Source organism: Mauremys reevesii, linkage group 2 (assembly GCF_016161935.1).
Source record: "Mauremys reevesii isolate NIE-2019 linkage group 2, ASM1616193v1, whole genome shotgun sequence".
In the NCBI taxonomy this organism is placed as follows: domain Eukaryota; kingdom Metazoa; phylum Chordata; order Testudines; family Geoemydidae; genus Mauremys; species Mauremys reevesii.
In genome coordinates, this window is record NC_052624.1 from 117,552,482 (window position 1) to 117,570,229 (window position 17,748).

A 17,748-nucleotide genomic window follows, 5' to 3' on the forward strand; every position below is an offset into this window, starting at 1 on the left:
GGAGCTCAAGGCCCGGGCAGGACGGTCTTGCGGGCCGGATGTGGGCCGCGGGTTGTAGTTTGCCCACCTCTGCACTAAAGATTCATATGTCCCTTCATGCTTCAACCACCGTTCCAGAGGACATGCGTCCATGCTGATAACTGGTTCTGCTCAATAACCATCCAAAGCAGTGCAGACCGACGCATGTTCATTTTCAACATCCGAGTCAGATGCCACAAGCAGAAGGTTGATTTTCTTCTTTGATGGTTTGGGTTCTGTAGGTTTCCGCATCGGAGTGTTGCTTCTGAAAGCATGATCTACACCTCATCCCTCTCAGATTTTGGAAGGCACTTCAGATTCTTAAACCTTGGGTGGAGTGCTGTAGCTATCTTTAGAAATCTCACATTGGTACCTTCTTTGTGTTTTGTCAAATCTGCAGTGAAAATGTTCTTAAAATGAACAACATGTGCGGAGTCATCATCCAAGACTGCTATAACATGAAATATATGGCAGAATGCAGGCAAAACAGAGCCAAAGACATACAGTTCTCCCCCAAGGAGTTCACTCACAGATTTAATTAACGCATTATTTTTTAATGAGTATCATCAGCATGGAAGCATGTCTTCTGGAATGATGGCCGAAGCACAGGGGGGCATAATGTTTAGCATATCTGGCACATAAATACCACGCAATGCTGATTACAAAAGTGCCATGCGAACGCCTGTTCTCATTTTCAGGTGACATTGTAAATAAGAAGTGGGTAGCATTAACTCGTGTAAATGTAAACAAACTTGTTTGTCTTAGCGATTGGCTGAACAAGAAGTAGAACTGAGTGGACTTGTAGCCTCTGAAGTTCTACATCACACTCAGAAAAACAAAACAGGTATGTAACCAAAAAAAAAAAAAATCTACATTTGTAAGTTGCATTTTTATGATTAAGAGATTGCACTACAGTACTTGTATGAAGTGAATTGACAAGTACTATTTCTGTTGTTTATCATTTTTACAGTGCAGATATTTGTAATAAAAAATAATAAAGTGAGCAGCACAAATGTATTCTGTGTTATAATTGAAATCAATATATTTGAAAATGTAGAAAAACATCAAAAATATAATTTTCAATTTGTATTCTATTGTTTAACAGTGCGATTAAAAGTGTGATTAATCGCGATACATTTTTTAGTTAATTGCGTGAGTTAACTGCGATTAATCGACAGCCCTAATTGTTTGCTTATTCAGTTTTTTCTGTTTCTCTTCACTTTCTATTTACAACCTATTGTACTCAGCTTTGAGATTTGCATCTTCCTTTTAATTTTCCTTCAGTTTCCTATGCTTGTCATTCAACTGAAGTACTTCCTCTATTTTCCACCTTGGTTTCTTAGTTTTGGCGCTGTAGCCTAACCCTTGTTCAGCCACTATCATCCCATTTTTTACACTGTTCCATGCCTCTTCAACATTAATTTTTTTCCCACCAGAAACATGTTTTTCTGCATGGCTTCTTTGTTTTCTTTCCCTGATAGTCAATTTGCCAGTGTCATAGATCTTCGTTCTTGGCACTTTTTTGGTTGCTCTCAACCTCTTTGATGCCAGCATTAACTTATTATCTGATCTGATATTGTCTTCAGGTGATCTGCATGACTACACTTGATTTTTATCTGGCTTCACAAATATGAAGTCTTCATTTGAAAATCAGGTAATATCCCAGTCCATTTTTTCTGCAGCTTTCTTTGTTGAAATACTTGGGTTTATGAGATTCTTGCTTAGACCTGGTCTACACTACGGGGTTAGGTTGAATTTAGCCACATTAGGTTGATTTAAAAATGAATGCATCCACACAACCCACCCTGTTCTGTTGACCTAAAGGGCTCTTAAAATCAACTTCTGTACTCCTCCCCGGCGAGGGGAGTAGCGCTAAAATCGACTTTGCTGGGTTGGATTTGGGGTAGTGCGGACGTAAATCAACAGTATTGGCCTCCGGGAGCTATCCCAGAGTGCTCCATTGTGACCACTCTGGACAGCACTTTGAACTCTGATGCACTAGCCAGGTACACAGGAAAAGCCCCGGGAACTTTTGAATTTTGTTTCCTGTTTGGTCAGCGTGGCGAACTCAGCACAACAGGTGACCATGCAGTCCCCCTAGAATCATAGAGCGTAGAATGTTTCTACGCTCCCCCTATCATCTCCGTCCCTGAGGTTATTGCAGATTAGAAGGTGAAAAAAACTGCACTCGCAATGACATGTTTTCCGAGCTCATGCAGTCTTCCTGCACTGATAGGGCACAGCTTAATTCAGTGGCAGAGGCCAGGAAAGAATTAAGTGAGTGCGAAGAGCGGAGGCAGGACACAATGCTGAGGCTAATGGGAGAGCAAACGGACATGATGAAGCATCTGTTGGAGCTGCAGGAAAGCCAACAAGAGCACAGAACCCTGCTGCATCCACTGTATAACCGCCTACCCTCCGCCCCATGTTCCATAGCCTCCTCACCCAGATGCCCATGAATGTGGGGGAGGCTCCGGGCACCCAGCCACTCCACTGCAGAGGATGGCCCAAGCAACAGAAGGCTGTCATTCAAACAGTTTGATTTTGTGTGGCTACAATAAGCAATGGGGCCTTGTCCTTCCCTCTTCCCCCACCCCACCCGGCTTACCTTGTCCGTTATCTCTCTCTTTTTTTTAATTAATAAAGAATGCATCGTTTCAAAACAATAGTTACTTTATTTCGAAGGGGGGAGGGTGGTTGTCTTACAGAGAATTAAAATAAACAAAGAGAGTGGGTTTGCATCAAGGAGAAACACACACAACTGGCCAGTCATGAAACTGGTTTTCAAAGCCTCTCTGCTGTAACAGCAGCGGTGACGGTGAGCTGAGAGGGCTCCATGCTTGCTGAGGTATGGTGTCTGCATGGGTAACGCAGGAAAAAAGGCGTGAAATTATTGTTTGCCGTTGCTTTCACGGAGGGAGGGGCAACGGACGACATGTACCCAAAACCACCCGTGACAATGTTTTTGCCCCATCAGTCATTGGGAGCTTAACCCAGAATTCCAATGGGAACGGAGACTGCGGGAACTGTGGGATAGCTACCCACAGTGCACTGCTCCGTAAGTCGATGCTAGCCATGGTAGTGAGGACGCACTCTGCCAACTTAATGCGGACATATGGAATCGACTGTATAAAATCGACCTAATTTCATAGTGTAGACATAGCCTTAGGCTCTTAAACTTCTGCCTTGCTTCTCTTTTGTTTTCTTCAGAGTCTGAATCTGCCTATTGCTGCAGCCCAGGAATTCGTCTGATCCTATTTCTGCATTAAAATCTCCCATCACCAGTTAGGCTTCTTGTCTTGAAACTTTTTGTATTGCTTTTAGAGATTCAAAGGCCAGAAGGGACCACTGTGCTCATCTGGTCTGACCTTCTGTATAACACAGGCCATAGAACAGGGGTCAGCAACCTTTTAGAAGTGCTGTGCCGAGTCTTCATTTATTCACTAATTTAAGGTTTTGCGTGCCAGTAATACATTTTAATGTTTTTAGAAGGTCTCTTTCTAGAAGTCTATATTATATAACTAAACTGTTGTATGTAAAGTAAACAAGGTTTTCAAAATGTTTAAGAAGCGTCATTTAAAATTAAATTAAAATGCTGATCTTATGCTGCCAGCCTGCTCAGCTCGCTGCCAGCCTGGCGTTCTGTTCACCTAGGCCGGCAACGGGCTGAGCAGGGCCTGTGGCTGGGACCCCAGGACTGAGGCTGGGGTGGGGGTGTTTCAGGGGTCAGGGCAGAGGGCTGGGGTGGGGGGTGAGTGCAGGGCAGAAGGCTGGGTGTGTGGGGGGGGGTTCAAGGGTCAGGGCAAAGGGCCGGGACTGTGGGGATGCAGGGCAGAAAGCTGGGTGGGTATTGGGTGGGAGTTCAGGGCAGAGGGCTGGGGGGTATGGGGGGTGCAGGGCAGAATGCTGAGTGTGTGGGGGAGGGTCAGGGCAGAGGGCTGGGGTGCTCAGCTCATAGGGGTGCTCCCAGCCCCTGAGCGGCTCATGGCAGGGGCTGGAAGGGATGTACCCTGTTCCACTCCCTTCCCCAAGGCTCCGTCCCTACCTCTCTCTGTCTCCTCTATGGAGTGATGACAGATCTACAGGCCAATTTCCAGCTAGTGATACAACTGTGCAATCTCCAAAGTTTTCAAGTGAGTTGCACACATGGAAGTGAGGGTTGAATTTGGCCCTGCAGTTGTAATTTAAAAATGTAGGAGGGGGCAATGGATATATAAAACTTGTCACGGAAGCAAGCAGGTATACGTGACATACAGGGTGTGTCTTTACTGCAAAGTTAACTTGAATGATTGGCACCCAGGTCAGCTGCACTCAGGTGTGAGCAGCCACACCTGAATTACTATCTCTGCATTGGTGCTGCACTTAACCATGTGGGTGCGAAGACTTCTGGAGGTTTACCTCCTTGTCCTTTGGTCTGTCATAAGCTGAGCCTCTGATTCTTTCCCAGTGAATTGTGGGAAGGTATTGGAGGACTGTCAGTACTTGAGTGGCTTAGTCTAAGTGCTCACTACAAAGGGGGGCAGGTGAGCAACCCTAGTGAAAGGCTCAGCAGTTTTAGCCTGCAGTCCCAGATGAGCCAGGTAGCCTGTGTTGAACTCTCCGCTAAAGTTGGGTTTTGTGGGTGAGGGGAAACACCCGACGAAGAGCCTGAGTGAACAATATAGTGAAGACATATGCTCTTGGTAGCAGCTGAATTGAATAAGAAAATATTGCCTTTCATAGAACTAACCTACTATAGGAGGCAGTTATCATTTGCTTATTAGAAGACTAAACAATCCCAGGGATGAAGCCTAAGTACAGTAGATAACTGTAACTTTTCTTGCAGAATCTGTGTCATCACGCTGGCAGAAGCTCATCCTCTTCTTCAAAATGGGAAAACAATTAAGAGTATTAATTACCAAATCAGTGCCAACTGCAGTAGACTTCAAAATAAGGTCTCCGGAAAGTCAAAGCGGGTATGGTGGGTTTTTTTTTTAAAACTACCTTGTCAGTTCATATTTTATTTAAGTCCCTGCAATGCTTACCTATAATGGTAACATTAAAAGGATCCAGTGTGTCAGAGGCTGGAGTTCCTTTCCCAGAAAGAAATGTCTTACATTGGTTCAGCCAATGTTAACAATGGTAGACAAAGAGCTACAACCTAGACTGCTCTTCAAATACCTGCAGCACTGCGTATACTAAGCACCCCATTCCTTAGATCTGTTCTGAGCAGGATTATGTAATACTGTTACAATACCAGTGGTGGGGTTGTCTGAAGTAGATTGCCCATGCTGGTGCTAACAGTGGTAGAAAACGTCAAGAAACGTTCCCTACTGTATATAGAGCTTAAAGGTGTCACTTTTTATTTTTAAATAACTAGATATCAAATATTAAAAGCCTCTTCAGAGATGTCAAGGTCTTAATGGACATGAAAACTGCCCTTTTGTTGAAAATATATATATCGCAAGCTTATGGGTTGTCTAAAAAAAGTCACATTGGTTTAACTAAAGGTGTAATTTCAAACACGTTTAGTTAAACCAGCGCATAAGGCAGCATGGATACTCATTTCAACTTAGCTTATGTTGATTTAGAACCAAGTTTGAGCTAAACCAGTTTTGGTTTAAGTAAGCTGTTAGAGGTGTGTGTAGGTAACTCCTGAGGGCTGGTGTACACCCAAAGTAGAACAAAATAAACGTTTTTATTTTAGTACAAGACTGTCTTATTTTCATGTAAATGTCCACACACACTTACTTCGGTTTATTTACACTGGTAAAAAGAAATCCTTAGGGGGATATTTGGTTCCTGCATTGTGGATAATGACTTCAGACTGTCACTTTTATCTCTTTCTAAATTTTAAACATGACTAAAACTGTGTGACTGAAAGTCTTAAAACAATCTCGGAATATGTGACTACTTTGTACTGCTGATTGTAACAAGGTTCATAATTTTCTCTCAGTATGCTAGGAAGGCTACACTTAAACAAAACAAAAAACAAACTTCTTTTAAATTCACAGAAATTCTTTGTTTCACATGCAGGGTGCTCAATTTCTAACAGAACTTGCCCCTCTGTGCAGGATATCTTGTTCAGATGGAGAAGAATATACTATATATAGGCAAGTACTTTTTTTTTTTTTTTTGGATTTTGATTACAAAGCATGGTTTTACTAACACTGGAAGTTCTTTGCAGTTGTATAAGAGGGCGGTTGATGGAAGTTAATGAAAACATTCTGGATAATCCAACTATTCTGCAAGAAAAGGTAAGAATTTTGCTTACACTGAGTTTTTTCTCGTTTTTATTCCTGCGCTATATCATGGTCTTATTTTCTAGCCATCTACTGAGGGATACATTGCAGTCGTACTACCCAAATTTGAAGAAAGTAAGACCATAACTCAAGGACTTCTGACACAGAAGGAATATGAAGAAGTTTTGTTGAAACGTTTTAATTCCACTTCATGAAGCTCTATTTTTAACTGAAAACATAAAATGTCTGAACCACACTGTGAATAGCTTCAGAATTAAGTATTGCATAGATAACATTTGTAATCATCTACTTCCAGTATATCCCATAGTGCAAGAGTTGTAACATGAAAGATTTTAAAATTGTACACACTTAACGTAGGGGACTGGAAATTAGTTCTTTAATTTTTTATGGGTTTGTTTAATGTTTTTTAAATGAGTGAACAGTAAACAGTCATTTAATATCAGACAGAAATAAACAGTTTAAACATTTAATGTGTTCTGTATATTTTTGACAGGTGCAGTGTAGAAAAATAACTATCTTTCTTGTGCTTAATGTCATAAGCAAAAAACCTTAGTTTCACCTATTTTTAGAACCCCAGGTCATCTTATACAGGTATAAATGAAGACCATTTCTAACTGATCAAGATTAATCCCCAAACCCTAGTGTTGAGGATTTCAGCCGTTACCTCTTTGGTGCTGCAAATCCAGCATTCCCATTGTGATGTCCATTACCAGCAAAGGACACACAAAGATCTACTGGTGGGAGGATGGTGCCCCACAAGAATTAAATACCCTTAAGACCTTAGAGTATTCTACTGTTCTCAGAGTAGTAAAACAAAAAAAAGTAACCTAAGCCAAAGAAACAATAAAACAAAGAATGATGATATACAGGACCAACAAAATAAGGTCTGGCATCTGTACGAAGAGCAAACAGGCATCTCCACCTTTAAATGTGTATTTCATTTGTGGTTATAGTATAGTGGCTTGGAATCAAATAATGCCCTTTGTACAATGATTGGTCATAACTGCTATCAAAATATCTTTTCTCAGAGTTCTAAATCTTGCACTGTAAAAATCTACTTTATGAAACTTAAATAAGCCATACATTCTAAATGAAGATTTCAGTAGTTTCACATGCATTTCAAATCCTACTCTAAGTTGTGATGATAAATCAAAAGCAGCAGTAAGATCAGCTATCTATCACTAAAGAGCTTATAAACAAAGAGAAATCTTAAGTATTCACTGGAAATATAAAATGTTTTTGGAGGATGAACACATCATTAGTTCAGATTGGCAGCAGTAAAAATTAAATTATTTAAATCAAATTAGCCTTAAAAAAATTGGCAGGTGTGTTGCAAACCAGCAGGTGGTTTTCTGTAGACTTGTTCATTGCAGAAATACCTCATAGTTAAGACAACAACATTCAGTGCTTGAGGCCAGAGCCTTCCAGATTATCTTCCTGATACTGGCCAACAATGAGACTGACAAACTTCCACAGTAGTATTATATGCAGCCCATATCCTCAAAAATTATCCAGTTTCTCTGCATAAATGTCCATTAGCAGCATCTTTGGGTGAAAAAGATGTTCACAAGTGTTAGTTACAAAAATAACAGCATTAATGTTGAGCAAAGGGACACATTCACATTATAAAAATACAGAACAGTTAAAAACTGACCGACATTGCAACTGTTACTGTTAAGTACCATGACATCTATTAGATGTGAGAAGGTCACAACAGCTTTAATTCAAATAACCTGCTGTATCTTTCACAAAAGAAAGCAGCTTTGAAACTTTAGCCAGTTTGTAATTTCCACATGAAATTCTTCCATTCCTAAATACTACAATTATTTGCTTTCTAAAAATGTCAGATTTGCTACATGATGTTCCAAGGATTTTATTCCAAAGGCATCAGTTTTCCCTTCCATGCTGTCTTCATTTGTATTTCTTTGTAATCTGTTCTCTCTCCATGGATGAGATGATCTCAGCCAGCCATTTCCAGTTCCACACTGTAAAAACAAACAACAACAAAAAAGCTGAGAAGCAGGATTGGTTTTATTTTTCCTCACTGCTGCAAATGGATCATTAACTCACCTTTTTCAGTAGCTTGCAGCTGAGTGGGAGAACTTGGGATAATATGGTCATCACACCTTTTGTTTTCCGAATGCATGTGTCAACCTAAAACAGAATTCATGTAAAAATCATAATTAGATGAGAATATCACATGCTGACCCTTTAAAATATGAACTGATTCTTTTTTAAAATTGACAGTCTCTTCACACTTATGAAATGCATCTGTGTGACACACACAGAATCAGCTTGAATTATTAATAGTATTTGTCCGTTGACATTTTCCCTGTTCTGTATTGGAAAATGAAGTGTTAGTTGTTCTTTCCATAGGATGTAGTAGACAATTTACTTGTAAGAGGGATCTGACAATCCAATCTATGGAGGTAGAGGTTTTACCTCCTTTCACAAAACAAGAAAGGACCAGTCAGAATTCAGAACCATCCAGGATATACCTAGCTCTCTTGAAGTCCTCATTTAGATTTTTCTTAACACTTGAAGGATGCAATTTAAGGTGACAGCAGTTTTCAGTAATTCCACATTAGCCTACAGATAGCATCTGTCTTATAACAAGTGGTAAGGGTATGCACTGAACACCAAGACTGCAGTTCTGTGCCACTAATATGTTCTCTTTTTGAGAGCATGAAAGAACAGTTACATAGCTGTGGATACTTCTAAATGTGTTGTCCACACAACTTCCATTGTTGGCACACTTATGCCTGACATTGGATTCTTTTGAATAGTAGTGTCCATTTGGACCACGCCTGTGCCTTCTTGGTTCCCACAGCCCACAACAAAGAGTGGGGAAAAGAGGACAGAACATGGAATTTGTGTGGATAACGCATCTCAAAGATGCACAGGAATTGTAAGTAACCATTCTTTCTTCAAATGATTTTTTCCACAAATTCTATGCTTCGTAATCAACAGGCAGTTATTCATCAGGTAGGTGAGAAGAAGCCTACTTGAAAAGTGTTTGTAGGACAACCCTGCCAAAACTAGCATCTAACATGAAAGCTTTCACCAGGAACAATGAGTGGTAAATGTATGGATTGAGCTCCATATTGCCGCTTTGCATATCAGATAACAGGGTATTACCTAAGCAGGCTGCTTGAACCCTGGTGGAATGAACCCCAATATGTCCAGGTACATCTTAGCCACATCACAGAAAGTCCTAACAGTCAGAGATCTACTTAGAAACTGTCTCTGGAATGATATGATTTGTGCCTTAACCTTTTCAGCAAATGCCAAAAGTGTCAGAGACAAGGTGCGTATTATCTTTTATTGGACCAACTTCTGTTGGGAGGGAGAGAAGCTTTTGAGCCACACAAAGCTCTTCTGGTCAGACACCTGAACATTGTTTTGTTTAGATATGATGAAGCCAGTGCTCTTACAACTTCCAATGTGTGAAGCTTCATTTCAGCCAGGGTAGAGTGTAGTTTAGGGAAGACAACTGGGAGATTAATTGACTAATGTGAAAGTTGGAAACCACCCTTAGGGAGAAACTTGGGTGACAGTGATTCTGTTCTCATGAAAGACCATGTATGTTACACCAAACACACATCTTGCAGGGTATTTATCCATAAAAGATATCATGTGAGATGTCTACAGAAAGCTAACTTGTCAAGACTCAGTCACTGGGAGGTGTATACATTTAAGGAACAATGTATTGATACGGAAAAGACGGTTACTCACCTGTAGTAACTGTTGTTCTTCGAGATGTGTTGCTCATCCCAGTTCCAGTTAGCGTGCGCGCCGGCGCGCGCATCTCGCATTTTTTTACCTTTTGCGCCGCGGCGGCCCGCCCGCGGGGCGGCGCTGGCGCTAAATATATATAATAGCGGCCCGTCCGCTCCTCAGTTCCTTTCCGCGGCTCCTCCGACAGTGGGAAGCCGGGGAAGGAGAAAGGGATGGGGGAATGGGACACACAAACACACAACACAGAGAACAACAGTTACTTTTTCTGTTCTTTGCTCTTTTTCTCTTCTTGATGATTCCAGATATTCAATTAGCGGTGTGGTCGGGTGGGGTGGGAGTGAGAGTGGGCGTGGCGGCGTGTAATACGCCGAGCCGAGTGCGTCTGCGTCTGAACTGCTGCGTCAGCGGCGTGGGTGGCGCGGTGGGATGGTGGAAGACCAGGTGGCGCGAGACAGATGTCCTGGATGGGGGCGAAGGCGGGCGGATGGCAACCGATGCAGCTGCGCCCTTGAGCGTGGCGGCGGCAAGCGCAGGGCGCGCGCGCGGCGCGTAACAGAACGAATACACAAGCTGACGTGACCCTTCTGGGAGGGACGGAGACCGGCTTCATGCGGTCGGCTGACGGCGACAAACAACGGGCGGGAGCAACGCGGCAAAGCGCTTTGCGCGCGGCGGCTTTGTGCAGCGCCCTAGGCAAGCGCCAGGCGTGAAGCTGTTGTTGTTCCAGCGTTCGGAGGCGAGGCCGGGGAAGGGAAGAAGAGAAGATCTTGTTGTGGTGGAAGGCGGGGAGGAAGGCGAAGAGGGAGGGCTGATGCTGCTGAAGCTGTACTGTGTCTGTATGGTGCGGTGTGGGAGGTTAGTGGAGGTGGGCCCGGCGCGCTCGCGCGCGTCTCGCGGATGGCGGCGGAGGTGAGCTGTCTTCAGGAGCTGCGAGGTGGAGGTAGGGAGGCGGGGCTCGAAGGGGGGGGGGGGGAGGGGGCAGGCAGGGGGTGGCCAGGGGCGGGCAGGGGGCAGGGCGGGAGGGGCGCACCAAAGCCGGCGAAAGGCCGAAGGGCGAAAACAGGAAGATGGACCAGATGGGAGGACCTTCCAGCGATGGCCAGAGGCGAGATGCTGCCAAGATGAGAGACTGAAAGACAAATGAGGAGACTACCAAAAGGTAGGTAAGGATGGTAGATACCGATCATGGGATGGGAAGATAGAAATGGATTCAGAGATCGCAGAGATGCTCCAAGCGCGCAGTCGCGGACTTGGGAGTCTTTGGGGAGAAGTAAGACTTTCTGAGGACTTGCTGAACTTGCTTGCTGCGCCCCCTCTGCTGCTCAGGTACCAAGCTGTAAGACTACTCAGGTACTAAGGTGAATGGCGGTGGGAGTGCGGGACGGATGGTGGAGTCTGCACGGCTCCCGGGGAGGGGGGAGGGGGCAGGCGGAGGAGGGGAGGAGAGGGCAGCGAGCCAGCAGCAGCAGCGTGCTGCCCAGGCAGCGAGGGCTCTGCTGGCCGAGCGGCTCCGGCCTCGGCCTGCGAAGCCGAGGGAGCGGAGAACTGAAGGAAGAGAAAGCAGGCCGAAGCGTCCAGGGGAGGAGTCGCGAGGGGGGAGAGAAGGCGTCGGACAGGGAGCCTGGGGCGACCCCCTTCTCCTGGAAATGCCTGGGCTGTTCTCTGGACTCCCAGAGGAGAATCCTCTGAAGAACCCCCCCCACGGGGAAGGGAACGGTGTGGACGAGAGGAGGAGAGGAGGAGGTCGTGTGGTGGGGTGTTCTGGCTGTGCGGAGCGAAGGGCGTGAGGGTGACAGGGGGAAGAAAGGGGTCAATGCAGGTGAATGACAGGAGTCAGGCAGGTCCGCAGGGGTGGAAGAGCCGCCCTGCTGCGCAGCCGTGCTCCGCGCTGCTGTCGTTGAATTGTGCGTATTGTTGCTGTCGTTGTCTTGGAGCTTGGGCGCGGGCAGAAAGTTTTGCAGAAAGTTTGGCAGAGCTGCGGGCTCCCAGAGCGGCCGGTCGTCAGAGAGGTGGGGAGGCCTGGTGGGTGGGGGTGTGCCCGGGTGGGCGGTGGAGTGCCGGCCCCGTGGGTGCCGCGCGGAGGCGGCGGTGGTGGCGCGGCGCGGGGGGTGGGGGGTCATCGGAGGACACTCGACACCACGCAGCCACGCCGAGCTGGCGCGGGACCGGACGAGGGTCTCGAGGGCGGTCGGCCACCACCAGGGCGGGCGGTCCGGGCGCGCGCCGGCGCAGGCCAGGACTGGGCCGGGGCGGGGGCTGGGCAGCGCGGCCGCGCGGGCCCCCGGCTCCGGCGGGGCGCCCGGACGGGACGGGACGGCTCGAGGACAGACCGCGCGGGTGGTGACCCGACCGCGGTGTGCGGTGAGGATCGGCGGTCTGAGGGGGGAGAAGACCTGCGGACCCCGTCGATGCGACGGTACCGAGCGACGATCGGGTGGGGAGGCGACCGGGCGGTGATGGGGCCCGGGCCGGGGATGAGGGACGGTGGATGAGGCGTCGAGTGCGGCGGTGGGGCGAGGGGGCGCGGCGCGGGGGATCCGCGGCGGGCCCGGCGCGGCGGCCGTTCGGGCGAGCCGGTTCCGTGCCGCGTTCAGCAGATTCAGGCGGGCGCCGGCGGCGCCGGGGCGCGGAGCTCGCAACAGCCCGGAGCGCGGCGCTCGGCGCTCGGCTCCTCCGTCTCGGCGAGCCTCTCCGCGGCGAGGCCGGCGTCGTCGCGGCCGCGGTCGCTCGCTGGCGCGCGCGGCGCGGTCTGTGCGGGGCCGGCGGGAGCGCCGCGCGGCAGCCGTGAGGCCGTCCTCGTCGCGGCGCGCGCCACTGCGCGCACGGCCTGCTGCGGCCGCGCGCTGCGCTCGGCTTTCGCGCTGGCTTACGCGCGCCGTGCTGGCTGGCGCCGGGTGCGGTGGGCGCGCGGGGTGCGCTGCGGCGCCGGGGCGCAGGTGCGCCGGTGCGTGGCTGGGGCGGCGGGTGCGGTGGGTGCGGCGCTGGCCCGGCGCCCGCGGCGCGGGTCGCCGGGGGGCAGGGCTTTGAGAGAGCGCAGCTGTCAGAGGCAAATGTCTCTTGCACTTGGCGCCCGCGGAGCCCTGTGCAAGGCAGTGGCAGAGCGCCCCGGGCAGGGCGCCCCGTCTCCTTAGGGCAGCGGCCTCAGCAGGGCCTGGGCACCAGTGCCTTGGGGCGCCTTGGGGGGCTTAAAGCCCCTTAGGAAGAAACTAACTACTACACTAACTAGAAAACTAAAAACTAAACACTAACACTAAACAAGTACTAACTAAACTAACACTAAACTACTACTAAAGAGTAAAGGCGAGAGCCCAGCTAGGGTTGTGGAGGAGAGAGCACCCCCACAGTTACTAGGGGCTGAACGTGGTAAGAAAGGCGGAGGGGCGGCAGGGTGGGGAGCGGAGCGCGGCGGCGGGCGCGGGCGCCCGCCGCCGGCCCGGCGGTAGGGCGCACTAGGCAGCCCGCCGCCGGATGCGTGCACTAACTGGAATGCATTAAAAGTATGCTTCAAGGACTTGGAGTGAAAAGTAAAGTTTAGTCACCAGGATGACTCAATGGTAGCTCATTTGGGCAAGAGAGTTATTACCCCTCCCTGTATGCCCAGTGATACAGTGCAGGCTCAAGTGTTTAGCCTTGCCCAATAATAAGACTTTGAATGGGAAACCAACAGATGCAATGACAGTCAAAATCACTTAAATTAAAGGTAAAAAAGAAACTTTACCACAAGACAGATGTTCACCCTCGCCATGAACAAAAGCAAAAGACTTTTCGGTATAGTGTAGGGAAAGATACTCTGCATCTCTTCACCCTTAAGGGGGTGGGGGCATTTATGAACACTTGGATCCTGATTTGTCTCAAAAACTGTTACCTACCTGTACGATAACTCTTTGAGGCATGGGTGCAGATGTGTATTCCACTCAGGTGTGCGCGCAGCAAAGCCAGAGAACTTTGCCAAGCAGTACCCATGGGGGTGGTGCTCATGCCCTCTTGCCCCTTGGTCCCTCCTCTGGCTATTTAAGAGCAGCACTGCCCCAACCCCCTTCGGTCCCTTTGTACTGAGCATCAGAATTGAGACACTGATACAGAGGGGATGGAGGGTGAGTTGTGGAGTACATGTCTGCACCCACATCTCCAACAGCAGCAACCACCATACAGGTACGTAACAGTCTTTTCTTCAAGTAGTTGCAGATGTGTATTCCAGTCACATGCCTCACAAACAGTATCAGAAGGAGGTGGGGGGCTTGGAGTCTACTTAAACAGCAAGCGCAGGGCTGCCTTCCCATTTTCATCTGATCTAGATGCAGTTGTAATAGCATAATATTTGGTAAAAAGTATGTATGGAAGACAAGTAGCAGCCCTGCAAATGTCCAATATTGAAACGTCACTCAAATGTGACCGAGGTTGCCTAAGCCCTCATCAAATGAGCTCTTAACCTTTGTGGAGGCGAAGTCTGAGCTATCCCATAAGTTGTGGTAATATAGGCTGTTAGCCAGCTGGAAATCATGCGTGTAGAGAGTGCTTAACCCTTCATCTGATCTGCAAAGGAAACAAAAAGACAAGGCCATAAAGGCACTGGCTTAGTTCTTTCCAGGTAAAATGCCAAGCATCGTCTCTTATTCCATGAATGAAGACGCAATCTGCATTTGAGAGCTGGAGAAAAACACAGGTAAGTAAACTTAAGATGGAATTGTGACACCACTTTAGACACCACCATGTTGTTGGAAAAACTGAATATAAGAAGAACTGTTCATTCTGGGCAAGACAGCACAACTGAGGTATTAGTGGGACAGAGCTGATATCCTTGTGTGGGAGATCACAAAGTTCTGCATTCTCATCAGCACTCAGGAATGTTTTGTGATAAAAGAAAAAACCCTGCTAGAACGGACCAGATTTAAATCAGCAGTTCTGTTTTTTGTGCGAACAGCTGAAGTAGGCAAGTAAATGAGATTTCAGAACAAGGCTTGGATGCTTCTCCTAGAACATTTGTATTTTTCTTTTAAAAATCTTACCTTTGTAAAAGTAGCATTTTTCCCCTGAACAGTGGTTTTAGCTGTTATCTGAAGCTGCTGGCACACAGGGATCAGCTTGTCAATCTCCAACAAAAGCAAAGGTTTGTCATCATCTTCTAGCTGAAATACATTTTAAGGCGTTAAAACCATTCAGAGTTACAATCACAGAATATATACATAAATTACAAGGAACACCAGCGACCCCAAGCTTCCAGGCAAACGTAAGTGTAATAAAGTGGGGAAGTAAATAATCCCTTTTACCATTTATTAGTCATACATTACCTGATTAGAAAAGGCAGTGAGAACTGAAGCAAGATTTATGCCTTCTGTAGCAAAAACCTGACACAGAAAAAAGTTATTCAGAGTTATTTATTTTGCAAATACATTGGATAGTTTTAAGAACAATAGACCCGTGGCTCTCAACCTTTCTAGGCTACTGTACCCCTTTCAGGAGTCTGATTTGTCTTGCGTGTCCCCAAGTTACACCTCACTTAAAAACTACTTGCTGACAAAATCAGACACAAAACTACAAACGTATCACAGCACACTATTAATGGGAAAATGCTTATTTTCACTATATAATTATAAAATAAATCAATTGGAATATAAATACTTGTACTGACATTTCAGTCTACAGTATAGAGTACTATACACAAATCATTGTCTGTGTGAAATTTTAGTTTGTACTGACTTTGCTAGTGATTTTTATGTAGCCTGTTGTAAAACTAGGCAAATATCTAGATGAGTTGATGTACCTGCAGGGGTACACATACAGCTGGTTGAGAACCATTGCAACAGACTACTACTTAGTATTACAACAAAGCGATGTGCTAGAAAATTAAAGGCAGCGGGAAATATTTCTTTTCCATGCTCTGGAAACATTTAAAATTATATACATCTGCCTGCATTTTTCAGGCAATTTTGAAATTACATGATACAGGACAAAATGACATTTTCTCAGATTAAAAAAATTGCTTTCTCTGCAAAGATTCAGAATATGGATGCAGAGTGATGAGGTTTCATTTTAACTCAGTGGTTCTCAAATTTTCTTTGTTGAAGTCCCATGCAAGGATTTGGTAAATGGATGCCTCCTGGTGCTCCTTTCTTCCCATGTGTTGCCCTGAGAGTTGCCACTACTACCCACTCATCCGCCATCTCCAAAATTCATTTTCTATCCCATGTCCTTTTATGCTATATTTTCTTGCATTCCTTCTTGTCTTTTCTATTATTTAAATTCTTTTGCTTTCCCCCTTCCACCTGTTCAAAAGAAAGCCGCCCAGGGAAGGATGGAACATCAGTTACAACTGAGCTGAGTGTCCCACAACAGAGAAATCTGTGCCTGAGCCTGCAGAAAGTGAAGGGGCCTTTTAAGGAGCAGTACAGTCTTCTGTATGCCTCCTTGGGATTAATCTGGTGTATCAGACTATTAATAGTCAATAAACAAGAGTCCCTTCACAAACTTATTTGTACAGAAATTTTACACCTCTCTCAAACTAATATCCAAATTATAGAACGTCAAAGCTTGATGAACACTGTCTTAATATTTTAATAGTAGCCCCTCAAACTAATTCCTTGAATGCAGGTATGCTGGTTATCAGGAAAAATTCTATCCTGGTTATGGGGTGTCTGGGAATTTTTAATGCTAAAGACTCCAACCGCAGAACTTTAAATTGCTCTGTAATTCAGATACAAGAATAACACAAACTGGCCATTAACAGCATCTTAGATAGTTTGCTAGTCCCTGTTTTCTCAATATAAATTACCTCTGCTTGGTGAAATAAATCCTGGGTAGTCTTCAGCAGCCCTTCTCCTCTGAAAGAGACAATAAATACCATGTACAGCTGATGACTGCTTAGTCTGTTCCCTTGTTTTTTACATAATATGGTTTACATGCTTTTTCTCCTCCTATAACTTGGCCAAATGTAGCCATTATATATAGCCAGTCTGCTTATCTGAACAGAGGACTGGAAGGAACATCCAAGGTCACAGAGTCCAGTCCCCTGCTATCAGAGGTAACCCCCCCATCATGTAATCCATTTCACAAATGATCCAGTTCCATCTTAAAACCAATTAGGTTGTTTGCCTCCGCTACTCTTATTGTGAAGCTGTTCCAGAACCTCACTTCTATAGTGGTCAGAAACATTCTAATTTCCAGCTCAAATTTATTCACGGACAGTTTATATCTATTTTTTCTTGTGCCAACATTGTCCTTTAGCTTTAAAAGTTCTTCACCCTTCCTGGTGTTTACCTCCCTGATATATATCCCTCAGCATATAGCAGAAATTCTTGTTATAAATCCCTTGCACTTTGCACTATTAAATCTCATCTAATTTCTATTACTCCAGTTCTCAAGGTCATCCTCTTCTCCCTGTGTAATATTCCTATGCTCCTCTGTATTGATGTCTCCCAACTTTGTGTCATCAGATTTTATGAGCACCCTCCTTTCTTTGCCAGTGTCCCTAGAGCAAACCTTGAACTCCACTAGTAACCACCTTTCCAGCCAGATAGGTTGTGCTGAAATTGGAACTATTAACATTTCCACTACAGCCAGTCAGTCACACCCTTCATTCTTAAACTAATCCCTATCTTCTCCAGTTTAACTAATAATTTCCCCTGTGGTGCTGTATTAAATGGTTGAGCGAGGTCCAGATAGATTTGATCTAACATTTCTCTGGTCTAAAAAAAATCAAAACAAAACACTAAAAATCAGTTCTTAGAAAAAAACAAAAAAAACTATCATATTA

At 45.8% G+C, this 17,748-nt stretch overlaps 2 protein-coding genes across 7 annotated transcripts in view; one reads left to right on the plus strand and one right to left on the minus strand.

Annotated features, from left to right (window-relative positions):
- The window catches only part of ABITRAM (actin binding transcription modulator), a 45,342-nt gene that overhangs the window by 17,195 nt on the left and 10,399 nt on the right, over positions 1-17,748 (plus strand). The window contains exons 3-6 of one of the 2 annotated variants that reach the window (XM_039526468.1): positions 4,844-4,973; positions 6,034-6,110; positions 6,185-6,254; positions 6,326-6,727. In XM_039526468.1, coding sequence (XP_039382402.1) covers positions 4,844-4,973; positions 6,034-6,110; positions 6,185-6,254; positions 6,326-6,454 — 406 coding nt within the window. In that variant the 3' untranslated portion in view covers positions 6,455-6,727. Of the gene's footprint in view, positions 1-4,843; positions 4,974-6,033; positions 6,111-6,184; positions 6,255-6,325; positions 6,728-17,748 lie in introns of those variants that run through there. The other variant, XM_039526469.1, reaches the window with a different exon arrangement.
- The window catches only part of CTNNAL1 (catenin alpha like 1), a 156,055-nt gene continuing 145,137 nt past the window's right edge, over positions 6,831-17,748 (minus strand). For all 5 annotated transcript variants that reach the window (XM_039526467.1, XM_039526466.1, XM_039526463.1 and 2 more), the window contains 5 exons: positions 16,768-16,816; positions 15,287-15,343; positions 15,005-15,124; positions 8,331-8,414; positions 6,831-8,245 (listed from right to left, as the gene is read on the minus strand). In XM_039526467.1, coding sequence (XP_039382401.1) covers positions 8,084-8,245; positions 8,331-8,414; positions 15,005-15,124; positions 15,287-15,343; positions 16,768-16,816 — 472 coding nt within the window. In that variant the 3' untranslated portion in view covers positions 6,831-8,083. The remainder of the gene's footprint in view (positions 8,246-8,330; positions 8,415-15,004; positions 15,125-15,286; positions 15,344-16,767; positions 16,817-17,748) is intronic.